The following is a 26,751-nucleotide window of genomic DNA, read 5'->3' as shown; positions in this document are numbered from 1 at the left end:
CCAGAGAAGAAAGTTTAAGAGAAATTTCCCATTTTTTTTTTTTTGAAGGGATGTCTTCTTTGGTTTTAAAGGAATTTGTGGATTAATTGCAATAGCAAGAGGCCGGAGGAGAGAGTAGGTGCCATTTCAGGACTCAGGATTATTTTTTAGTCCATCATCTGCTTGTAAACCCATCATTAATACGTCTATTTGTTTATCATGACCTCAAAGCAGTAATCAAGAGTAATCAGAATCGCTCTAATTAATACTTTTTTCAGCCCACAGTAATAACTATCTCCCAAAATATCTTCTTTTATTTCTTCTTTCTCAATGGGCAGCGTTCAGTATCATACATTATTAGGTGGATCACCATTGCAGGGGGAAAAAAATTGTTTCTATTTTATCTGTACCCTTATCTTGCATGTTTATTTGTTTGTTTGTTTATCTGTGCTGCTGAATATGGAATGTATTGCATCCTGTTGTGGGAGACTATGGAGACAACCTTGAAAAATATATCTGGCAGCCATTAGGAAAATACAAACTTAGTCCAGAAAAACTGGGTGAGGAAAATGCTCAAGATCGCCCTGCCTTGAGTCTCTTTGGTATAAAACAGTGGTTCCCAACGTGGGGCCAAATTTGATTTTTAATGAGGGACAATTTGAACCTTGTTTAAACCAAGTTATTTTTTTAATTTTCATTTTATTTTAAACAATTAAACACATCAACAAAGACAAACACATAACTTAAAACAACATTGGAATTAAACGTTCCATCTTATAGCAGTTAAATATCGGTGAATCTTTACAGTTATTGTTTCCCCTCCTATACATTCCAATTTCACATTTGTGGTCACCTTGTTTCTTATTATTTTTGGTGTACAAATCCTTAATTATTCATATTTAGCCATTTATATCAGACAATCATTTTACCTATATTATATATACTTTTCTTACATCAATATATCTTAACTTACCTTTCCTACCCCTTATCTTATCTCTATATCCTAATTGTTCTACTATACCTTAATTTTACATTTCCCAATTTCCTATTTCTTGTTTCTGTCTTCTAGCCATTTATACCATTTTCCCCAAATTAAATAGTATTCTGACTCCTCCTTACCTTGTATTTCCTTTGTCAATTTGTCCATCTCAATACAATACAATAGCACAGTTGGAAGGGATCTTGGAGGTCTTCTAGTCCAACCCGCTGCCTAGGCAGGAAACCCTATACCGTTTCAGACCAATGGCTATCCAACATCTTCTTAAAGACTTCCAGTGTTGGGGCATTCACAACCTCTGGAGGCAAGCTGTTCCACTGATTAATTGTTCTAACTGTCAGGAAATTTATCCTCGGTTCTAAATGGTTTCTCTCTTTGATTAGTTTCCACCCATTGCTTCTTGTTCTACACTCAGGTGCCTTGGAGAAGAGTTTGACTCCCTCTTCTTTGGGGCAACCTCTGAGATATTGGAACACTGCTATCATGTCTCCCCTAGTCCTTCTTTTCATTAAACTAGACATACCCAGTTCCTGCAACTGTTCTTCATATGTTTTAGTCTCCAGTCCCCTAATCCTCTTTGTTGCTCTTCTCTGCACGCTTTCTAGAGTCTCCACATCATTTTCACATTATGGCGACCAAAACTGAATGTGGTATTCCAAGTGTGGCCTTACCAAGGCTTTATAAAGTGGTATTAACATTTCACAATGGGTGAAGTATTAATAATGTGTGATCAGGTTGGCATATTAAGCCATTTGTTCATTTTACACAATACACTACAACAACACAAACTCCCCTGTCTCCAAACCACAAAATTATCTCACCCAAGGTTAATATCAACCAAGCTTAGGGTGCTGTGCAACCTGATGTGGCAAACAAGTTTCACCAAAACTGCTCTACGGGGAAGATCAAAAATTACCGCGTTAATTGTCTATTATAGGGAGGCCAGAGAGAAGCACTGTGATCTTGATAGGCACCAATGGGCCAGTGCTGGGTACCGCATTTTGATACCCAAGACTGTCCTTAACTCATTGCAGTGATGAGATTCAGCCAGTTCTTACGACTTCGGGAGAACCGGTTGTTAACTTTCTGAGCAGTTTGGTGAACTGGTTGTTGAAAGAAATCATTAGGGCAGAGAACCGGTTGTTAAATTATATGAATCCCACCACTGTCTCATTGCCTTTAATTTTGTTGAAATCAAATGAGCAAATAAATGTGAAAGCTGAACCACTGCAAAGCAGCATTCTCCAGAAGTATCTTTTTCTAGAGTCTCTACATCTTTTGTACATTGTGGTGACCAAAACTGAATGCAGTATTCCAAGTGTGGCCTTACCAAGACCTTATAAAGTGGTATTAACACTTCACATGATCTTGATTCTCTCCCTCTGTTTATGCAGCCTAGAACTGTGTTGGCTTTTTTGGCAGCTGCTGCCCATGGCTGGCTCATATTCAAATGGTTGTCCACTAAGACTCCAAGATCCCTCTCACAGTTACTACTGTTGAGCAAGATACCACCTATACTGTACCTGTGCATTTCATTTTTCTTGCCTACATGTAGAACCTTACTTTTTTCACCATTGAATTTCATTTTATTAGATAGTGTCCAATGTTCAAGTTTGTCAAGATCCTTCTGTATCTTTAGCCTATCTTCTGGAGTGTTGGCTATGCCAGCTTGGTGTCATCTACAAATTTGATGAGTTCCCCATTTATTCCCTTATCTAAATCATTGATGAAGATGTTGAAGAGTACTGGGCCTAAAACAGAACCTTGGGATACTCCACTGCATACCTCCCTCCATGAAGATGCAGTTCTATTGAGGACTACATGTTGAGTGCGTTTGGTCAGCCAGTTACAAATCCATCTGGTGGTGATGCTGTCTAACCCACATTCTTCTACTTTATCTAGTAGCAGGTTATGGTTTACTTTATTAAATGCCTTACAGAAGTCCAAGTAAATTATATCGACGGCATTTCTGTGGTCCACTAATTTTGTCACTTTGTCAAAGAATGCAATAAGATTAGTCTGGCATGATCTGTTTTTGACAAAACCCATGTTGGTTTTTGGCTATTACTTTGTTTGCTTCTAGGTGTTCACTAATTTGTTGCTTGATTATCTTTTCCAGAATCTTTCCTGGTATTGAGGTCAGGCTTATAGGTCTGTGGTTTCCTGGATCTGTTTTTTTTCCCTTTTTTGAAGATGGGAAACCACATTAGCTCTTTTCCAGTCCTCTGGTAGTTCCCCAGTGCTCTAGGATCTATGAAAGATATAGTTCAGTGGTTCTGAGATCTCATCTGCCAGTTCCTTCAGAACCCTGAGGTGTAATCCATCCGGTCCTGGTGATTTGAACTCATCTAGGGTTTTTCCCCAGGAGGCAACTGGACTTTCTTATCTTTGAAGGCCAATATTTTTAGTTAGCCCAATGGTTTTATTTTCATGATTGAACAACTGTCAATATAGCTTACAAGAATAATTCCAATATTTTGTAAAATGTATAAGTTTTGTTTAAAAAATTGAAAAAAATATCCATTATCTTTCTGGATAATGATTGCAAAGAAATATTCAACATAAGCATAGATCTTTTGCATTTTTTCTTTTAAAACCAATTTTTATTTTTATATTATTATTTAAATGAGAATATTATTGACCAGCTAGAAAGTGTTGTAGTAGTGTTGTCATGCATGAAATTCATCTCCAACCCCTATGAATGTGTGGGATAAATAATTAAAAATGAACTTACTTAAAAACCCAATGGTACCACTATATTGAGTATTTTTTTATTCCAGGTGTTGCTATATATGAACAGAAATTTAGTTTATTCACATTAATTGTTAGCATAAGGACATTTCAAAAAGAGGAAATCTTACTGCAGCATGAAACTGGAAGGAGACTTTAATTTATTATAATCAGCATCCTTTATTCTCAGCAGGTGGCGGTATTTAGCTGACCTTATCTCAGATCGGAAATTAAGCATGGTTGTGACTGATTGGTACTTTAGTGGAGACAGGAGATTACAGACTCCTGCTTCTTGTCTAGATCAGTGTTTTTCAACCTTTTTTGTGCAAAGGCACACTTTTTTCATGAAAAAAATCACGAGGCACACCACCATTAGAAAATGTTAAAAAAAATTAACTCTGTGCCTATATTGACTATATATAAAGTAATTCTCTTGAATCCTCCGCGATTGTTGCTATGGGCGCACGCATGGGACGTCAGTGACGTCCCTGCATGCGCTACCTCCCAGCTGTCCCCGTGTTTTTAAAGTAAACGCGGGGCCGCAGGGACTTAATAGAGGCATCCCTGTGTCCCGAAAGCAACTTTCGGGACACAGACAATGTTCCCTCTAATTTTTTTTCAGTGTGAGCAGAAAAGTATAGTGTTTGAGCGGCATATTTTCATGCCTGAGCACCTGAATTTTTTTCACAGATGTCACCTAAAACAACAACGAAATCAGTATTATTTGAAACTCAAAGTTATGTTTATTCAAGGTACCCGCTTAATTAAAAGTGTTATATAATATCAGTATCACTTAACAACGGTCCTGCTTAGCAACCAAAATGTTGGCTCAGAAACTCTGGCATTGAAACATGCAAGTCTTAAAGCTGTCAAGTTACAAGACCTTTTCACCCCTAACCCTTTAGAAAAAAAAATCCCAAGGGTTTTCAAACCTGACAGCTTTAAGCCTTGTGGACTTCAACTCCCAGAATTCCTCCTCCAGTCATGTTGGCTCAGGAACTCTGGCATTGAAGCATGCAAGTCTTAAAGCTGTCAAGTTACAAGACCTTTGCACACCCTTTAGGAAAAAAAATCCCAGGGGTCTTCAAACCTGACAGCTTTAAGCCTTGTGGACTTCAACTCCCAGAATTCCTCCTCCAGTCATGTTGCAGCAACGTCATCTGCGTGGATCTGCTCTATCTTCGGTTAGAGGGGGCAGGGCTGCCGCTGAAGATGCCAACGAGCCCCTGCCGCCACTAGAATAGCTGCTGCCGCCTCCTCCTCCTCCAACAGCAACAACATATTTGCTGCCCAGCGCTGCAGCCGATGTGAAGCCTCCAAAGCTCCCGCAGGCGCCCCCGCCCATGGCAGCGGTGGCGGTGCCTCCCCCTCCGCTCGGAGCACCTCAGCTGGGCTCTGGGTTACCCTTGCCGCCGCCTCCACCTCCGCGGTTTTTCAAAAGCCATGAGGCCTTTTTCCCTGCTCCCCCCCCTCCGCCGCCTTCCTACTAGCTCCCGCGGCCAAATGGCTCCTCAAAAGCACGGTGGAGGAGGAAGGGGGAGGGATAACACGGGGGCCAGCTCAGGTGCTCTGCGTGGAGCCTCCACACACAACCGGTGTGCTCCACAAACGTTCCTGCTCACTAGCTCAAAAGGGCCCTCGCTGTTTCTCCAGGCAGCCCTCGCCCCTCCGTCCAGCCGAAGGTCGCTCCTGGCCAGGCAGGCTCCCCGCAGCTGCTCAGAGGCTCGCTCTCCTCCTCGTAGCACCGTGAAATCCTTGGGTTGCCCCCAGCTCCTCTGCAATACAGCCAGTCCTTGACTTAGCCTCCACGCAGAGCACCTGAGCTGGCCCCCGTGTTATCCCTCCCCCTTCCTCCTCCGCCGTGCTTTTGAGGAGCCATTTGGCCGCGGGAGCTAGTAGGAAGGCGGCGGAGGGGGGGGGAGCAGGGAAAAAGGCCTCATGGCTTCTGAAAAACCGCGGAGGTGGAGGCGGCGGCAGGGGTAACCCAGAGCCCAGCTGAGGTGCTCCGAGCAGAGGGGGAGGCGCCGCCGGTGCCATGGGCGGGGGCGCCTGCGGGAGCTTTGGAGGCTTCACCTCGGCTGCAGCGTTGGCGGCAAATCCGGCAGTGCTGTTGGAGGAGGAGGAGGCAGCAGCAGCTATTCCCCTCAGCTTCGGGAGCCTGTGGCAGAAATCACTGCGCGCAGTTTGAAACGGCTGCACGGTGTTTCCCTTAGAGGGAACAGTGGACACAGAGATGTCCCGAGGCAAAAACACCCGGCGGGGGTTTTTCCCACGGCACACCTTACACTATGTCACGGCACACTAGTGTGCCGCGGCACAGTGGTTGAAAAACACTGGTCTAGGGTAGACAGGTGCTCACTTACCATTTTCTTCCCTATTTCAACTTGTGTTCCTAATCTGATTTTTGTGATGCTGTTTTTGATAGGTTGGACTGTTTTATCCCTTTGTGTAAAGACAAATGCAAAACATGAGTTAAATAGTTCTGCTTTCTCCCTGTTGCTTGTCACCTTCTTGCCACTTTCTCCCAGCAATGGACCAGGGGTGGGTTTCAACCGGTTCACGGCAGTCCCCACGAACCGGTTGGTTGGCGAACCCGGAAGTAAGTAACTTCTGGGAATGGCGAAGGGCCCACCCGCCCGCCCGTGTTCCTTACCCGGTTTTGACGAGTTCTGCGCTTCCACGCATGCGCAGGATGCATACAGTGCCTGCGCGATCCTCCAGGAGCAGCTGGAGCATCGCACAGACGCTAGTACGCATGTGTGCGCTGCGCGCGTGCACGAGGACGCTGCCGGCCCCGTTCCAACCGAACCGGTTGGAACGGGGCGAGAAACCCACCCCTGCAATAGACCAATTGTTTCCTTAACCTTTTTCTTGTTTTTAACATGTTGGAAGAAGCTTTTTTTTGTTATTTTTTACTTTTGTGGCAAGTCTTTCTTCATTGTGAGGCTTAGCTTTCCTCATTTCATCTTTACATGCTTGGGCTATTTGCTGATATTCTGCCTTAGTTATGTCCCTCCCCCTTTCCACTTTTTATACTTATCTTTTTTGTCTTTCAATTTGTCAGAGAATTCTTTATGCAGCCTTGCTAGTTTCTTTTGGGAGCTGTTATTTTTCTTCTTCATTGGTATTGTGCTAGACTGGGCTTTTGTAATCTCATTTTTCAAAATTTCAAAATGGTTGGGTGGCCTGTAGTATAGATCTACGGCAATGTCATTTCCCCCCAACCTTTAATATTGACTCAAATGCATTCAAGATAGTTCTCATCATTGTTGTGCTCTATTTCTGTAGAGAGCTAATTATTTTTTATATATAGTGCAACTCCACCTCCTCTTTTATTTAGTCTATTTTTTTTAAATAATCTAAATCCTTCTAGCTGTATGTTCCATTTGTCGGTTTCATCCCACTAAGTTTCTGTAATGGCAACAATATTGTATCTCCCCACTTTTACTTGAATTTCTAATTCGCCCTGTTTATTCCTCATACTCTGTGGATTGGTGTATTTGAGTCCATTTTGATTGAGCCTGTGTTTACTGTCTACATAACCTGTGTTATGCCTGATTGCCCCTATTTTCTTGCCACTTGTATGATTCATGCACATGGTATGGCACTCACTATTAAATGATTGGTTTTGCTTGACAGTGGGAGTGATAATCTTACCTGCACAAACATCTGTGTTACATGCACTGATAACCTTATGAATTTTAGATTGCTGGGGACAGAAATGTTCTGTATCAATTAATTCTCTGCCCCCTCTGTTCAGTTTAAATGTGTATCCAGAAAATCTGTGAATTTAATGCCAAGTAACTCAGTCCCTTTCTTGGATGGGTGCAAACCATCTCTTTTGCACAGTTTTTCATTGGACCAGCTGCAGGCATCATGACTAATAAAACCAAAGCCTTCCCTTTTACACCACTCCTTTAGCCACACATTAAACTCATTACACACTGGCCCTTCCATTTTTGTTCCTTATATACTGGTAAAACCTCTGAAAAGATAAGCCTACAACTTATACTACTAAGTTCATACCCCAAGCTCTGGAAATCATTCTTCACAGAAAGTACATCTTTTTGGGACAGATCATTTGTGCCAGGATGTATAATAGCATCAACATCACAGTCCTTACTTGCATTCTTCACTATCTTAAGAATACGCCTCTTGCCTCTGCTGGCAGTAGCACCTGGCAGACACTTGACCTCTTTTAAAACCTCCATATCCTTTCCTAAATTTACATCCCTTATGATTGAATCACCAACCAGAAGGTGATTTCTCTTTTTGCATACCTTGCTCTTCTTGTGCGACTTATGTGTGATACCTGGTTCCCTATTTCACCTTTCTGAAGTAAGTTCTTCATTTTGGACCACGATCCCCTGCTTATTTGAGTCATCATTATCACAACTACCTTGACCTGTCTCTTTAGTGTCTCCATTAGGGCGCTATATCTGTTATGCTGGGTCACAGCAAAAGCTTTGTGTTTATGGTTCACAGCTCTCACCCTGCCAGATCCCACGGTTGTCAGACTGCTCTTCTCCTGTGAGATCTTTGCGATGGGGAGCTGATAGCGTGGCATCTCTGTAGAGTGGAATGGCCAAATTGGACCCCTAATTTCTGCTTGGAGAGCAGAGTTTAGAGATTCTAGATAGGTAATCTGTCTATGTAGACTAGTAATTTGTTTACAAAGGGGACAGTATCCAAATTTGAAGAGTACTGTGAAGGACAGGTGCAAGACAGCTATTGCATTGAACTAAACCGGTCATTTTGAAATAAATAAAATTACAATTTCAAGCGCACTAATCCAGAATGTATTATTACCCACTCCTCTTTTTCTCTCTGCTTTCCCCCCCCCTTCTTCACGAGCGTCGTGGGCAGCAAGTGCCATCTATAGAACATTTTGTACTGGTTTTCCTTGTATGCCGCAGACAAGGTCAATTTCAAATTTATTTCCCAAAATTGTTTCCATTTTTCCAGTTCAATATTGTACCGGACGCTTTTTACCCAGCTTATCATCGTTTCCTTGACAACTTCCTCTTCCATTTTATATCTCAACAAAAATGTGCATATTTTCCCAATCATTTTTTTCTCCGTGGTTTGTAGTATTTTATAAAATTCATTTTGTTCCAACTGTAATTTGTGTGTTTTAATATCACTATTCTATCTAGATTGGGTTTGCATATATGTAAACCAATCTATGATTGCACCTTGATCTTTTAAATCTTGAGTGGTTTTCAAATTCCCCATGTCATTTATGAAATCTTTATATCTTATTATTTTATCAATATCTATAAAATTTGGGTGTTTCATTGCTTCTATTGTAGATAGCCACATTGGAATTTTAGTGTAGTTGGTTTTTTTTTATTCTTTGCCAAATTTTTAGGAGCACATTCCTAATTAAAGGTCTTTGGAAATATTTGTATGTTTTGTTTTTTTCATCCTAAATGAATGCGTGCCATCCTACATGGAGATTGCGCCATTCTAATGCCAGAGTTCTCTTATTTTTCAACTCGATCCACTCTTTGAGCCATGTTAGTATTGCTGCCTGAAAGTATATTTCCCAATCTGGGAGTGCTCAATTTCCTTTTTCCTTGCTGTCCTGTAATAGTTTTAATTTGTTCCTTGGCTTTTTTCCCCTGCCATATGAATTTCTTCAGTTTATTTAATTTCTGAAAAAATGCTTTGCCTGGTTGTATTGGAGCTACTTGAAATAAAAATAAGATTCTCGGCACTATATTCATTTTAATCGTAGCTATGCATCCTGTTAGTGACAGTTGCAAATTCTTCCAGCTTTCTAGATCTTTTTAAAACCAAGGTAATGGCTTTTTAGGCTTCCTCCGCATGAGTAGAGTTCACTTTTTGAGTAAACTAAGGGATGATAGTGGAGCGCTTGAAGCTAGAATAGAATAGAATAGAATAGAATAGAATAGAATAGAAGAGAAGAGAAGAGAAGAGAAGAGAAGAGAAGAGAAGAGAAAATAGACTAGAGTAGACTAGTAGTCAGGCAGGAAACCCTATACCAGTGATGGTTAACCTATTTGGGACCAAGTGCCAAAACCGGAGCGCATACGTGCGCCAGAGCACTGGAACCTGAAGAGAGCAGCTGGCAGTGCGCATGTGCTTGGCAGCCAGCTGCTCTTCCGAGTTCCATTGTGAGAAGACCAGCTGGCTGGCACGCATGTGTGTGCCAGAACCCAGAATAGAGCAGCTGACTGGTACACATGTTTGCTGGACCAGCTGTGTGGTGTGCATGCGTGCAACAGAGCCCAGAAGAGCAGCTGGTGACGTCGCATGTACCCACAGAGAGGGCTCTGTTTGCCATCTCTGGCACACATGCCATAGGTTTGCCATCACAGCCCTATATACCAATTCAGACAAATGTTTGTCCTATCTCTTGTTAAAAACTTCCAGTGTTGGAGTATTCACAACTTCTGGAAGCAAGTATAGCACATAACACATCTGTAGTGATTTTTTGAGGGTGAAAATGGGGGTCAATTGGTCAGCACAAACTTTCAAGGAGTTACCTTAATACAATACAATACAATAGCAGAGTTGGAAGGGACCTTGGAGGTCTTCTAGTCCAACCCCCTCCCTAGGCAGGAAACCCTATACCTTTTCAGACAAATGGCTATCCAACATCTTCTTAAAGACTTCCAGTGTTGGGGCATTCACAACTTCTGGAGGCAACTTATGTTCCACTGATTCATTGTTCTAACTGTCAGGAAATTTCTCCTCAGTTCTAAGTTGCTTCTCTCCTTGATTAGTTTCCACCCATTGTTTCTTGTTCTACCCTCAGGTGCCTTGGAGAATAGTTTGACTCCCTCTTCTTTGTGGCAACCCCTGAGATATTGGAAGACTGCTATCATGTCTCCCCTAATCCTTCTTTTCATTAAACTAGACATACCCAGTTCCTGCAACCGTTCTTCATATGTTTTAGTCTCCAGTCCCCTAATTATCTTTGTTGCTCTTCTCTGCAGTCTTTCTAGAGTCTCCACATCTTTTCTACATCGTGGCGACCAAAACCGGATGCCGTATTCCAAGTGTGGCCTTACCAAGGCTTTATAAAGTGGTATTAACACTTCACGTGATCTTGATTCTATCCCTCTGTTGATGCAGCCTAGAAACTGTGTTGGCTTTTTTGGCAGCTGCTGCACACGGCTGGCTCATATTTAAATGGTTGTCCACTAGGGCCTGATGCTTTTCCAGGCTTTTGTCTGTGAAGTAGACCTCACACATCTTTTTCTGTGATCACCACTAATGTGTGTCAATAAAAATGAGATCCAATAGTTTTTCTGAGGACATGGCTGACCTTAAAGGGCTGACACATAGACAATCCACAGTGGGGAAAATGAGCATTGAGAAAGATGTGTGGTGTGAGATGCTGAATAGAAATGTGTGTGTGTGTGTGTGGGAAGTTTATGTTATATTTTATTCTTGATTGATCCCACAAGTTTTTTTGTATTTGCAGAAATAGATAACATTACATGTTGCCAACACACACACACAAAAGTGTTCTTTTCATTATTCTGAGTTGCCTATCATTCCTTAAATAAATGTATGGCTGAGAGATGAAAGACCGAAGATAGCATAGATGGGAGGAAGCAATCCATCCACAGTTCTTTATGCTTTTGTAGAAAATTGAAGGCGGATCAGATCTTCCATGATTGCAAAATTGACAGCCCTCAGGCAGCACACTCAACCCGGTCATTGAATTAGTTCATCTGTGGGCTCACAGGGTGCAGAAAGTACAGGCAGTCCTTGACTTGCTACCCTAGTTGAGCCCAAAATTTCTGTTGCAAAACAAGACAATTGTAAAGTGAGTCCCCCCCGCCCCCTTATAACCTTTTTTTGCCACAGTTGTTAAGAACATCACTGCAGTTGTTAAGTTATCAACATGGTTGTTTAGTAAATCTGGCTTCCCCTGTGATTTTGTTTGTCAGAAGATTTCAAAAGGTGACCACATGACCCAGTTCATTGCAACCGTCATAACGATGAGCCATTGCCAAGCATCCGAATTTTGGTCACGTGACCTGCTGTAACCACAGTTAGTCTGGAAAATGGTCATAATTCACTTTTTTCATTGCTGTTTTAACTTTGAATGTAACCGAAGGGTTGTAAGTTGAGAACTACTTGTAATCAAATAGTCTGTCCAGAAAAATTCTAAGCCAGAGATTCCCAACCTTGGGATGGCGGCCCACTACCAGGCTGCAGCCTGTTAGAAACCGGGTCGCATGAGTGATGGGCAAGCCCACGCACATGTGAAGCTCCACTCACACAAGTGATAGGCAAACATACCAGAGGTGGTTTGCTGCTGGTTCGAGCCTTATTGGGCAAACCGGTAGTAGCGGCGATGGGAGGCTCCACCCACCCGGACGCTTCTGTGCATGCACAGAAGTGTTGCGTCCATGCACGTGCAGGAGCGTGCCCAAATTGGTCGTTAAAAAAAAAGCATTGAAGCATACATGTACAAAGCTTTACTCATGTTGGTGGAGGGTGCTTGCGCTCGTGCGTGGAGGTCCAATCACATGACTGGAGCTTTGCGCGTTAGTACAAGTGCCCTCCACTCTCATGACTGGAGCTATGCGTGCGAGCGCCCTCCATTCGAAGCTCCATTCCCGCTGCTCACACAAATGGAGCTGTGCGCATGTGTGTGCACCTGCCTCTCCCATGCTCCCATCTGTGCTGGGCCGCCAAGCTGGGGAGGCTGGGGACCACTGTCCTAAGCCATAGGAATTAACTAAGTATAGCTTGTTATGCTAATGTATTTTTCCTTCATCATCACTTGTATTGGCAAAACATTTAAGGCTTCCAACCAGACCTCCCTCCTTGCTTCAGTTGAGTTGACCTCAACTTTGCTCTGGCGGAGATTACATCCAGAATCAACATCGGTGTGTGTCTCCACATGGCTGTAGTTTGTAAGGGATTCCTAGCCTTTTCCTCACCACTTTCTTCTTCCCTTCCCTTCCCTTGTTTGTTTGTTTATTTGTATGTTTATTTCATTTGTATGCCGCCCTTTTCCCCCGAGGGGGACTCAGGGCGGCTCACAACTCAAACAAGGGAAGGGGGATACAGACAATTTGACAACAACACAAAACAATACATAATTTAAAAAGCGCAACAATCATACCATTCGAGATAGGGGCACTGTTCTTTAGCCCCAGGCCTGTCGGAACAGCCACTTCCCTCCACTTCACGTGGCTGCCCTCTGTTTGGGGATGTGGGCAATGGTAGATGTGACTTTTCAAGAGACAGAGCTAGGGGTGAAGTCCTCAACCACTGTGGAACCTGTTTGCTCGACCAAGGTTAGCCTCTTTTGCAATCCTGACATTTATCAACAGATCTCCCGACCGCACCTCTAATATTTTGCAAACTGCTTTTGTGATGAATGCTTTGGCAAATGGAGTTTTCATCAGAAACTGGACACCTCCCAAGGCTATTCTTGAAGAAGCAAGAGTTTGCTCCTGTTCAAATCCCAAATAGACAAAAGGGTTTTACCTTTACGTATAATTACTGTTTTGGCATCTGCAGCCCTGTCAGCTATTATTATCTTATTGCTGTTATGAAATTTGGCAGACACACACACACACAAACTCCAACCACCAATCTGGAAGGCCTTTCTTCTGCAAACTGAAATGGCTTTGGCACTTGCCGCTCCCAGGTTTGTTGATAGTACACACCTGATTTCGATGGACAATTTAGGACAGGCACAATAGATGGGCCCCAGTGGTAGGTTCTGGGTCCTGTTCCAACCAGTATGGTGGGAATGGGCCTGGTGTTGCCCACATGGATGTGCGCATCTCATGCAGCGCATGTGTGCATTGTAGCTACCAGTGATGCTTCCGCAAGCCTCGGTGGAGCATCACGCAGGCGCTGTATGCGCCATGTGCGTGTGCGGAAGCACCGAAGGCTTTAAAGGACAGGTCAGGAGCTCGGGAGGGCGGATGGGCCCTCCGGAGCACCGTACCGGAACAGTACCCGGTGCTCCAGGCAGGCTCCGGTACACCCATACTGGGGGTGTACCTTCTGCAACCTACCACTGATGGGCCCCATGTTGGGTGCCCTAGAGCTGTTTCCTTCACTCTGGCAATTTGACTGAGACTAGTCTGACCTGTGGGAGAAAAAAATTGCTCCTGGATTTTGAAAGAGCTGGGCTCAGCCCAGCTGTCATACCTGAAATTACTGTGGAACAACGTTGTCCAGGAAATCCACCACCTCTTCAGGAAGATGGTGCTGAATGCAGCCACGCAATTTTGTCGCAACAAAAACAAAGCAGGTGAAAGGACAAACTAAGCAAAATGTACTTGCAGCATGACAAACTGCTTGTTGGCAGAACAGATCCAAATCTTATCATATTATGTTAATTAATGCAATCGTTTGGCCCATAACAACAGTATGGGAATGAAACCAATTAGCTAATAAATCACACAGACTTTCCTTCCCTGCCTCTTCCTCCTCCTCCTCCTCCTCCAAATTCCACAGGACGTTCTGCTACAGATAAACCATCATTAAAATATTGGCACAAGGGACAGTTTCTGTGTGACTGATGTGTCAGGGTTCCGATCAATGCCCTAATAAAAGCAGGGTTGGATGGACTTCTCACTTCATGGGGATCAACTACACTCCCCATCTCTTTCCCCATTTCTTTTGGGTGGCATAATAGCCCCTCATCATAAAGGGTGGCTTGGTCGAATTCCTCCCTCAATTACTCTAAGGCAGTGATGGCTAACTTTTTTGTCATTTTGTATGTCATTTTGTATGTCATTTTGTGCCTGCACCCATAACGCAAAGCACGCATGACATTCCCCCATGAGCCCCATCCCCCTGTGCATATGCGAGCGACCTTCCCTTGCCCCCCCACTCCCATGTGCATGCACCCGAACCCCCCCACCCCATTTTGGGCCTGATAGGCCTGCCTGCAGCCTCTTGGGACCAAAAATGGGCCCTGGGGGCATGAGCCCCACCCCCTGTGCTCCCCCCATGCATGTGTTTGCCCACCCTGCACATTTGTATGTGCCTCCTGCATGCGTCCCACCCTGGCGCATGTGCATCAAAGACCCAAAAATTAGCTGGTTGGTGGGAGGTGCACGCGCATGTGCCATGAAGCTGAGCTGGGGTGATGGCTCGCATGCCTGCAGAGAGGGCTCTGCCTGCCACCTGTGGCACGCATGGTATAGATTTGCCATCCCGGCTCTCAGGATTCACCTGGAGTTCCCAGTTGAGCTTTTGGGGTTCTGACCAGTGGTAGGTTTCAAAAATTGTTCGAACCTACTCTGTGGGTGTGGCCTCCTTTGTGGAAGTGGCTTGCTGCCCATGTGACCGGATGGGAGTGGCTTGCCGCCCATGTGACCAGATATGAAGACGACACTTGTCAGAACCACCTTAAATTACCTCACACACAGCACTGGCATGCATAAGAATATGATGTAAACTTGTTTTTTAAAAGGCATCTTTGGTTGCCTTTTAACAATACGCAGTTGTATCTGTCCGCCCCGTGCCAACTCAATGAAGCGATGGACGTGATGAGCCAGGGCCTTGAAGCTGTTAGAGACTGGATGGGGGTTAACAAGCTTGTACTCAATCCAGATAAGACCGAGTGGCTGCTGTGCTTCCCTCCCACTAATTGGCCAAGTGTTCCATCTCTCAGGCTGGGGGGGTCAAATACTATGCCCCTCAGATAGGGTCCGCAACTTGGGAGTCCTCCTGGACCCACAGGTGACCTTTGAGCATCATTTGTCAGCTGTGACCAGGGGGGGCATTTGCCCAGGTTCGCCTGGTGCACCAGTTGCGTCCCTACCTGAACCGGGAGGCTCTCACAACAGTCACTCGTTCCCTTGTGACCTCTAGGCTGGAATACTGCAATGTGCTCTACATGGGGCTGCCCTTGAAGAGTATTCGGCGACTTCAGCTGGTCCAGAATGCAGCTGCGCTAGCGATCGTGGGTGCACCTCGTTTCACCCACGTAACACCTATCCTCCGCGAGCTGCACTGGCTGCCTGTTGATCTCCGGGTGCGCTTCAAGGTGCTAGTTGTTACCTACAAAGCCCTTCATGGTATTGGATCTGGGTACTTGAGAGACCGCCTACTGCCAATTACCTCCACTAGGCCAATAAGATCCCATAGATTAGGCCTCCTCCGAATTCCATCAGCCGGCCAATGTCGACTGGCAACTACCCGGAGGAGAGCCTTCTCGGTGGCTGCTCCGACCCTCTGGAACGAGCTCCCCGTGGAGATTCGTACCCTCACCACCCTCCAGACCTTCCACGTAGCCCTTAAATCCTGGCTGTCCCGACAGGCCTGGGGCTAAAGACTCCAACCCCACTCGAATAGTATGACTGTTGTGCTTTTTTAATGATGTATTGTCTTCATGTTTGTAACTTGTTTGTCCTTCCCTCCCCCTGAGTTGTGAGCCGCCCTGAGTCCCCTCAGGGAAAAGGGCGGCATACAAATAAAGTAAATGAAAAAAAAAATGAAAATGGTTTGCGTTAAAACAACTTCAACACACGCAATGTTCTGATTGCACCACAAACGCAGCAGTCATCCTTCCCTTTCACAGAGGCACTGAGTTTTATAAATATGAGCATGATAGCGTAGAATAATCATATCCAAGGACCAGTGGTGGGTTTCAAAAAAGTTTGGAACCTCTTCTGTAGGTGTGGCCTGCTTTCCAGGAACCTCTTCTAACCGGTTCGGTAGATTTGACGAACCGGTTCTACCAAACAGATGCGAACTGGTAGGAACCCACCTCTGGTTCTGACCTCTTCCCACTCCTTCATCCATTCCAGTCTTCCTAGCTCGCTTACGCATTGTCCCAAGTGATGGGAGCTCGGGTAGGGGTGTGTGATTATTTGGAGATCGCGCCTCTGCCATGGTGGACTGAGTTTCTCTCCGTACACCGCAAGTATCAGAGAGCAGGTGGAGAGTCGGGCTCAGGAATCCCGGTCATTTTAGTTAGTTTTGTCAAAGCTGGCTTGCTGTCAGGTTCCAACAGATGCCCTAATAAAAGCAAGCCACTCCCACCCGGTCACATGGCCAGCATGCCACTCCCACAAAGCAGGCCACACCTACAGAAGAGGTTCTAAAAATTTTTGAAACCCACCACTGCTGATGACACACCTTGGGGGGAGGGGGAAACAGGGTCAGAGGCAAGGCGCGAACTGAACGGGGTTTCTGATTATATCTAATATCTGATTATATTATTGTTTTGCTATATTCTTATTTTCCCCCTCAATTTTTCTTTTACTGTATTTCATTATTTTAATTTTTACTGTCCTGCTCTTTTTATTTTTCTCTCTATTCTTTTATGTTTATTTGTATTCATTTTGTCTGTAAAGTTTAATACATTATTTTTAAACAAAAAAATTAATAAACCCAGATATTTGGAATGCAACACTATTTTTCTCCTAACACTTAACTCTTTCCCTGCCCTGACTTTGTTGGATATTTTGACCCCATTTACAGCTTATAGACACTTACGGGAACGTCTTCACCTTTTGGATAGGACACACACCAGTGATTGTGCTAACCGGATTCAAAGCTGTGAAAATTGGATTAGTTACTAATTCCGAAGTAATGTGTGAGCGACCAATATTTCCTTTTTCAAAAATTCTGGGAGGTGGAAAAGGTAAGTGGACAGAAAATACGTGCTCGCTCCTTTCGGTCTCTTTATACTGGGGTAGATCTTTATTTATTTTTTATTGCCACCAAGATAACAAGAGCGTGACTTTATGTGAATGTTTTATATTTGGTGAAAGATTAGGGTAGGCTGGGTTCAATGGTTTGGGGAGATAGGGATGTCGATGATGGATAGGTCAAAACTTTGGAACCCAGGTCTCACATCTTGCTGTAAAATAGAATAGAATATTTTTTGTAGTATGGTGACCAAAATTGTTTGCAGTTGAGTTGAGTAGAGTAAAGTAGAGTAGAGTAGAGTAGAAGAGAAGAGAATGCTGAATGAATAGACTAGAAAATAGAAAGAAAACAGAGTAGAGTAGAGTAGAGCAGAATAGGAATAGGAATAGGAATAGGATAGAAGAATTGGAAGTAGAGTAGAGTAGAGTAGAATAGAATAGAATAAGGGAATGGAATGGAGTAGAGTAGAATAAAATACGATAGAATAGAATAGAATAGAATAAGGGAATGGAGTAGAGTAGAGTAGAATAGGAATAGGAATAGGAATAGGAATAGGAATAGGAATAGGAATAGGAATAGGAATAGGAATAGGAATAGGAATAGGAATAGGAATAGAGCTGGAAGGGATCTTGGATGTCTTCTAGCCCAGCCCCCTGCTCAAGCAGGAAAACCTATAGTATTTCAGATAAGTGACTGTCTACTCTACTCTTCTTCAAAACCTCTAGTGATGAAGCTCCCATGATTTCTGGAGGCAAGCTGTTCCACTGGTTAGTTGTCCTCACTGTTAAGAAGTTACTCCTTAGTTCCAGGTTGCTTCTCTCTTTGATTAGTTTCCAACCATTGTTTTTTCTCCTGTAGAATAATATGACCCTCTCTTCTTTGTGGCAGCCACTCAAATACTGGAATACTGCTGTCATTCTTCTATTCCTTAGACTAGCCAAATCCAAATCCTGCAGCCATTCGTATGTTTTAGTCTCTGAATTTTGAATTTGAATTTGAATTTACTTTATTTGTATGCCGCCCTTTTCCCTGAGGGGACTCAGGGCGGCTCACAATTCAAGGGAAGGGAACAAAACAAACAAAATTACAAAACATAAAGACCATACACAGCTAAAAAACACAATAATCATACCATTCGGAGTGGGGCTGCAAGTCTTTAGCCCCAGGCCTGTCGGAACAGCCAGGTTTTAAGGGCTATGCGGAAGGCCTGGAGGGTGGTGAGGGTACGAATCTCCACGGGGAGTTCGTTCCACAGGGTCGGAGCAGCCACAGAGAAGGCCCTCCTCCGGGTAGTCGCCAGTCGACACTGGGCGGCTGATGGAATTCGGAGGAGGCCTAGTCTGTGGGATCTTTGATCTGGGCCTTTGATCATCTTAGTTGCTCCTCTCTGAACTTTTCCCAAAGTTTCAACATCTTTTTTGTAGTATGGTGATCAAAATTGGTTGCAGTATTCCAGGTGTGGTCTCACTAGGGTTTTGTAAAGCGGTAATACTTCGTGTGATCTTGATTCTATGCCTCTGTTTATACAACCCAGGATTGCATTAGCTTTTTTGGTTGCTGCTGCACACTGCTGGCTCATTTTCGACATCACCATTACTGAGATCCAATCAGATGTTACGGTTGAAAGGACCTAGGACATTCAGGTTCTCACCTACGCTCGACGGTTCAACCACTGAATCTTATTGTGTGATTTTGAGCCAATCACTGTCAGCCCAACTTACCTTACAGGCTGGTTGCTGTGGGGAAACATGAAGGAGAGCCTGTGTTGTATACAGCCACAATTTCCTGAATGTAAAGTGGAATATGTCTCTAGTAAAAAAATAATACATTTCTAATAAAGCACCCTAATGGTTCATGTTTTCTGTAGGCATCATGTTTTCCAATGGAAAAACTTGGAGGCAGCAGAGACAGTTTGGAAATATGACCCTTCAGAAATTGGGAGACATGAAAAAGAGTCTGGAAGAGCACATACAAGAGGAGACTACTCGGCTGGTGAAGACTTTTGCCCAGGCCAAGGGTATGTAGCTGATGGCTGAAAGGTTAGGGAGGCAGACCTGCCACAACTTAAACCTCTAAGTAAAAAGGATCCTTGGCTCCATTCATTGGGAAAGATACAGTTTTGTTAGAAGTCTATTGTAGTCAGGGGTGGGCTTCAAAAGTTCCAGCAACGGGTTTGCTGCCCCATTGCTGGGTGGCCATGGCCATGGTAAGTGTGACCTAGTCAACCTCCTGCACCATGGTGGGGGGGGGCATTTTTGCCCTCCCCAGGCTTTGGAGACTTTCTTTGAGCCTCCGGGAGAGCGAAAACTGCTTCCCCCAGGCTCCGGAGGCTGGAAATGGACTATTTCCAGACTTCCGGAACCTCCAGTATGCCCGTTTTTCACCCTCCCCGAGCCTCCGCACTGGCCCTGCACTTACTTTGCATGGTGAATGGGCTGTGTGGAGACTCCTGGGAGGGGTAGAAGGGGCGGGGAGGGGAGGGGTGGGTGGGTGGGTGGAGCCAGCCAGGGGTGGCATTTGGGGTTTTGACGAACTGGGCAGAATCCTAGCTAGAATTCATGCGAACCCCCAGCAGCCTACCCCTGATTGTAGTCAAGCATAGGCAGTACCTAGAATTGCATGCCAAAATCCCCAAGTTCAATTTTTTTCCTCCCAGAACTGCCTACCATGGCTGCATAACCAATCAGGTTCAGGCAAGATGTTTTCAGAATGGTCAATTCAAACGTAGGTTGGTATGCAGCTGCCTTCTTCTCCCATCCGGGTGACCTTGAAGCAGCATCTTGAGGACATAGGGCGGTTACTTTCATTTCCCCCCCAAGTATCCCCCATTCCCATTCACTCTCACCAGAGTTCATGGCAAATTCATTGCACCACCTCTGCATAAGGCGGCAGCTGGCAGGCAGCCTTTCTGTGGCTGACCAGTTCACGGTTTCTTTACTTAGCAATGGCAAGCAATTTGCTTTACAGAATATTATTTTTCCTTCTACCAGCTTTGTTGTGTTTGTAACAGATTGTTAATTTCTGGGTATAGGACAACCACTGGATCCTTCCCTACTGATCATGCATTCAGCCACCCAAATGATCCACACGGCAGTTTTTGGAGAGCCTGTTCTCAAAGTGGATGACATGTTCCAAAATCTTGTTGAACACATCAGCAACATTACAAAATGCAGAGGCACTTTTGGAGAAATGGTAAGCAAATAAAGCAAATGAAAGCTTCTCTCTCCTCTTACTGCCTTAGAATCAGATGTGGGTTTCACGGAAGTCTACCACCAGTTCGCCGCACGCATGCTCGCTTTGTCAGCATGCACGCCTTCCACACGTGTGCACGGCCTTCCGCACATGTGCTTTGCTCATGTGATCAGCTTGCATGCTTCAAAAACGTGTCTAAATAGGATGGCATAGAGCTGGGGTGGGTGGACCTGCAGGTCACCACTACTGGTTCTCCCGAACCGGTCCGAACCGGCTGACCACCATCTCTGCTTAGAACGTATGGCCTTATAACTTCCTGGAATATTTTTTTAATTTTTTTTAATTTTTTTAATTTTATTTTTTTTCCAAAACAAACACAACACATAAAATCTTCCTTTTTTACATACTGTAGAAAGTGTATCAGTTGGTTTCGAAAGACTTTCGTGCATCCCTTCCACAGTCATCAAGCATAATTTATATTAACTCAAGTATTTTAACTCAGATATTTATACATATTACCATCATTATACCTCCATTTAACTACAATTGTTTAATTGTTATCCCTCCTTCCTTCCCTCTCTCCTTTCTTCCTTCCCTCCTTTCTTTTCTCCTTCTCTCCTTCGTTTCCCCCTTCGTTTCCTCCTTCCTTCCCCCCTTCCTTCTCTCCTACATTCCCTCCTTCCTTCCCTCCTTCCTTCCCTCCTTTCTTCTCTCCTTCTCTCCTTCCTTCCCTCCTTCTTTCCCTCCTTTCTTCTCTCCTTCCTTCCCTCCTTCCCTCCTTGCTTCCCTCCCTCCTTCCTACCCCCCTTTCTTCTCTTTCTTCTCTCCTTCCTTCCTTCCTCCTCTCCTTTCCCTTCTCTCCTTCCCCTTCCTCCCCTTTACCCTTCCCCTCTTCTTCCCATTCCTCCCCTCTGGAATATTTTATTGATCCACCTTGTCCAATGTTATCTATATCACAGATATAAATATATCTTAAAATGCAGAGGTAATATCATACAGAATAACTGAGTTGGAAGCGAACATGGAGGACTTCTAGTACAACCCACTGTACTGGTTTAGTTAAATGGCTGCCTAATCTCTTCTTAAAAACCTCCAGTTTTGGAGCACCCACCACTTCTGAAGGCAAGCTGTTCCACTTGTCAATTTTTCTTACTGTCAGGAAATTCTCCTATCCTTGAGTAGTTTCCATCCATAGCTTCTTGTACTGCCTTCTGGTACTTTGAAAAAATAGGTCGATCTACTTTCTTCTTTGTGTCCCCCAAATATTGGCACACTGCTATCATGTCACCCCTGGTCCTTCTTTTCACTAGACTGGACATCCAATTCCTGCAACCGTTCTTCATATGTTTTAGCCTTCAGTCCCGTCCCTTCCACCAATCATCTTTGTCGCTCTTCTCTGCACTCTTTCCAGAGTCTCAAAGTATTTTTTATATTGTGCTGACCAAAATTGGATGCATATTCCAAGACTGTTTTTACTAAGGCATAAGTTATATTTATCGTTATATTATCTAGTTGGGCAGGAATGGGATTCAGTCGGTTCGGACTAGTTTGGGTGAACCGGATGCTAATTTTACATCTGATTCACCGAACTGGTAGTTGCAAGGACAGGCTGGCCACACCCACCCTGCTTGGTCTCCCCCAGGAGTCTCCACACAGCCTGTTTTAAATGCCAGGTAATTGCAGGGCCCATGTGGAAGTTCCAGAAATCCAGAAATGGGCCTGTTTTTGCCCTCCTGGAGGCTCAAGGAAAGCCTCCAGAGCCTAGGGAGGGTGAAAACGCCCCTCTGCTGTAGTGCAGGGGGCCAAGTAGGCCACACCCACCATAGCCACGCCTAGCAACTGGACAGAGAACCGGTTGCTAAAATTTTTGAATCCCACCGCTGTAGTTGGAGGTCTGCTTCTCAAGCAGGAGACCATATACCATTTCAGATGAAACATCTACAAGGAAATAACCAAGGAAAGAGAGCACCAAGAATGCCACACAGTGGCTTATATGTTACATGTCCACGCTGTCAAAGTTACTGAGAGTTATAATTAATATTATTTCTCTTCCTGCAGATATATAACATCTTTCCCTCGCTTGTGGAATACCTCCCTGGGCCTCACAAGAAGGCAAATTCCTCCTTTGAATTCATGATTTCTTATATCAAAAAGAAGATGGGAAATTCTAAGTATTCTCAGGCATCTCACGAACCTCAAAGCTACGTTGACTTCTATTTAGCTCACATGGATAATGTAAGCTTCCATGTTTTCATGTGCAAAACCCTCTTTGGCCTGCCTAGTTTTTTGATTCACCAAGCCCAAAACATCGACTTAGCCCAGTAAGGCAAGGAATACAAAAACTCTTTCCAACGTAGGCGCAGAAAGAGCAGAATTAAAACCAGAATTTGGCTAAACACCATTTCAAGGGAAGCCAAACTGAACTGAATTCAATGCAGTTAATGTATGTGGGTTAACACAAAAGGTGCTTTTCCCAAAAAACAGCTGGACTTGGTTTTTTTCTCTTGAAAATGTCTCTCTTCTCATCTAAGAACCTTCTGAACTGGCCTGAAGAAGTTTCTTGAATGAGATGTGAAATGTTTTCAAGGAAAAATAAAACCAAGAAAGTCCAGTTGCCTTTCGGAAAAGAACACTTTTGGGATTTCCTTTTCTTGGTTTTAAAGGAGCATTTGCTGCCAAAAATGAAATAGCTCCTGGATGAATTCTAGTTGTCTATCAAGTAGTGGCAGAAAAGTTACAGTCCTCTTTTGAACAACACAAAGATGGCAATGGTGGGATTCCAATGTTTTTACTACCGGTTCTGTGGGCGGGGCTTGGTGGGCGTGGCAGGGGAAGGATACTGCAAAATCTCCATTCCCTCCCCACTCCAGGGAAAGATACTGTAAAATCTCCATTCCCTCCCCACTCCAGAGGAAGGATACTGCAAAATCTCCATTCTCTCTTCACGCCAGGGGAAGGATACTGTAAAGTTTTCATTCCTTCCCCACTCCAGGGGAAGGATACTGCAAAATCCCAATTCCCTCTCCCTGCCAGGGGAAGGATACTGTAAAATCTCCATTCCCTCCCCACTCCAGGGGAAGGATACTGTAAAATCTGCATTCCCTCCCCACTTCAGGGGAAGGATACTGCAAAATCCCCATTCCCTCCCCACGCCAGGAGAAGGATACGTAAAATTTCCATTCCCTCCCCACTCCAGGGGAAGGATACTGCAAAATCCCAATTCCCTCTCCATGCCAGGGGAAGGATACTGTAAAATCTCCATTCCCTCCCCATTCCAGGGGAAAGATACTGCAAAATCCCCATTTCCTCACGATCAGCTGGCCTATAAATGTCTAATAAAATGATAAAAAACGATAAAAAAAACGATCAGCTGGGACTCGGGAGGCAGAGAATAGATGGGGCAGGGCCAGTCAGAGATGGTATTTACTGGTTCTTCAAACTACTCAAAATTTCCACTACAGAATTGGTCAGAATCTGCTGAATACCACCTCTGATAGATAGAGGCTATGGCATTGGAGGTGGAGTTCTTTTTTAACAAAGAAACCCCAAAAATGGTCTTAATAACAAAAAAAGGGCAATTCACAGCGCAGGATAAGTAGTGACACATTCCAGCAGCCAGTCCGCACTCCGAAGAGTGGGCCCTTCCCTTGGATGCAGTCCGGCTGGTGGAAGTGGAAAAATTTGTCGGTCAGGGTTAGGGTTTGCGGCAAGTAGGAGAAAAAACCCGAAGAGGAGGAGTTCCCTGATGTAGATAGTCCTCAACTTGCAACAGTCCTTTTAGTGACTGTTCGAACAGCTCTGAAAAAAGTGACCCGTGACCATTTTTCACACTTATGACGATTGCAGTATCCCCATGGTCACAAGATTTCCATTGGGATGCTTGACAATTGACTCAAATTTATGACGGTTGCATCGTCCCGGGACCATGTGATCCTCTTTTGTGACCTTCTGACAAGCAAAGTCACTCAACAACTGTGTTACTGATTTAAGAAGTGCCAGGATTCACTTAACAAATGTGGCAAGGAAGGTGGTAAAATGGGGGCAAAACTCATTTTACAAATTTATCACTGAACAGCATAGATTTTGGGCTCAATGGTGGTCGTATGTTGAGGACTACCTGTATTGAAATCTATCCGAAACATTGACCTAATAAGATCAAAGGAAACGTATTGACTAGGAGAATAATTGTATGCTAAGTCAGGATTAGCAGTTTATCCTTCTATTACAAGAAAACGCCTTTCTTTTAAAGAGGCTAATGGATTCCCATTTTGAGGAATAAGGGTGTGGGGGAGGAATGCTGGCAGAGGTCCAGAATGCCTGGAGTGGATCAGCTGTGGCAGGCAGCCTACAGTGGAGTGGGCATGGCCATGTGCCTGCTGATAATACCAATAGCGCTTAGATTTATATAACAGTGCTTTACAGCCCTTTCTAAGCAGTTGACAAGGTCAGCATATTGCTTCCAACAATCTGGGTCCTCATTTTACTGACCTCGGAAGGATGGAAGGCTGAGTCAACCTTGAGCCAGTGAGAATCGAACTGCTGGCAGTCGGCAGAATTAGCCTGCCATGTTGCATTTTAACCACTGCGCCACAATGGCTCTGGTATAATTGTCCCCTTCTGCATGCAGATAGGACACAATATTGCTGTGGAAGATCTCTTCCTCTGTGTGTGACAGCCACTCAATGGCAGTGAAGCACACAGGATGGGTGGCAGAGAATAGCAGCGAGAGTTCTGTTCAGACCCAAAGACATTTGTGGGTGGCCATCTACAAATTTGGAATATAGTGTTGCTGGCATTTGACTCTATTTCTCCTTTCCACCTGAGAGGTCATACAGCTGCTTAACAGTTCCCTAGAGGCAGTGTTACAGTGGTGGGATACGATCGGTATGCCCTGGTACAGATGTACCGGTGCCTGCTGGGAGCACCAGGTACTGTTCTGGTACGGTGCTGCAGAGGGCCCACGCGCCCATCCTGTATTTGATCCGATTGGGGCTTTCGCGCATGTTCACGGAACATACGGCGCCTATGCGACACTCCACCGAGCAGCTGGAGCATCGTGGGTGGTAAGTACGTCGTGAGTGGTAAGTACTGTGTGCATGCATGTGGTGGACACCCGGCCCCATTGCACCATACCGGTTGCAAAGGGATCTGGAACCCACCACTACAGTGTTAGATTAGATCAGGGGTATCACTTAACTTTGGCTCGTGCGGCCAACCTGGAAATGGCAAAGGACCTGCCTGTGGTGTCTCTTACAGCCAAAATGAGGGCAGCCCCCCCCCCCCCCATGCCCCATTTTTGGCCTGGACAGTCTCCTCCAGCACTCTTCAGGCCAAAAAGTTTTTTTTTTTTTGCTACCGGTTCAGGCAAACCAGTAGCATTTTTTGCTACCGTTTCAGGCGAACCGGTGCGAAGCGGTATAATACAGTGGCAGGAATCACTCCTCCGAAGTGACAATGCCGTACAATGGTTGGAATTAAGGCTCCGTAACTCTGAATTATCTTGGACCTAGCTTTGTTTTGTTCATCCGATCCATAGGAGAAAAAGGACTCCACCTCGACTTTTCAGGAAGAAAATTTGGTTCAGGTTATTGTCGACTTGTTCCTGGCAGGCACAGACACAATCGCTGTCACACTTTCTTGGGCTCTGTTTTTTATGGGGGTTCATCCCAATATTCAAGGTGAGAAAAGCTTGTGGGGAGAATTCTAGGCTCTTCTCCCTCCTTTCCCCCCCCCAACCTCTACCTTTAGATCTTACAATTCTGGGCTGCCCAAAGGGAGGCTGTTGAGGTTGTGTCCCCAGGTGTATGGAGGCCATGTGGGTTTGAAGGGGGAGAAACTGTCGTGCCTGCCAGGCAAGGACCTCCTGCTTCTGCTGTGCCATGATGGCCTCCACCCCATTTCTCCTCCTTTGATCATTCTGGGCTCTTCCACACCTGTCTCCCCCAGCTGAGCTGCCTCAAAAAAGGCCAAAGGTGAGTACATGGGCAGGATGGAGCGCTGGGTAGCAGAGGCACTAAAGTGCAGGGTGGCAAAGCAGCAGAGGTGGTGAATCAGTGGTGAAATTCAATTTTTTTTTACTACTGACTATGTGGGTGTGGCTTGGTGGGCATGGCAGGGTAAGGATACTGCAAAATCCCCATTCCCACCTAATTCTGGGGCCAACCAGAGATGGTATTTGCTGGTTCTCCAAACTACTCAAAATTTCCCCTACCGGTTCTACAGAACCTGTCAGAACC

At 44.7% G+C, this 26,751-nt stretch overlaps 1 protein-coding gene across 1 annotated transcript in view; it reads left to right on the top strand.

The window, feature by feature from the left end:
• LOC116513739 (cytochrome P450 2J6-like) overlaps window positions 1–26,751 on the top strand; it is a 39,715-nt gene that overhangs the window by 5,675 nt on the left and 7,289 nt on the right. Inside the window, exons 3-7 of the mRNA XM_032224922.1 lie at window positions 17,153–17,315; window positions 19,191–19,340; window positions 20,355–20,515; window positions 22,574–22,750; window positions 26,052–26,193. Of these exons, the coding sequence (XP_032080813.1) occupies window positions 17,153–17,315; window positions 19,191–19,340; window positions 20,355–20,515; window positions 22,574–22,750; window positions 26,052–26,193 (793 nt within the window). The remainder of the gene's footprint in view (window positions 1–17,152; window positions 17,316–19,190; window positions 19,341–20,354; window positions 20,516–22,573; window positions 22,751–26,051; window positions 26,194–26,751) is intronic.

The sequence above is a fragment of the Thamnophis elegans genome, chromosome 10, assembly GCF_009769535.1.
Source record: "Thamnophis elegans isolate rThaEle1 chromosome 10, rThaEle1.pri, whole genome shotgun sequence".
In the NCBI taxonomy this organism is placed as follows: Eukaryota; Metazoa; Chordata; class Lepidosauria; order Squamata; family Colubridae; genus Thamnophis; species Thamnophis elegans.
This window is presented reverse-complemented; position numbering and strand designations above follow the sequence as displayed.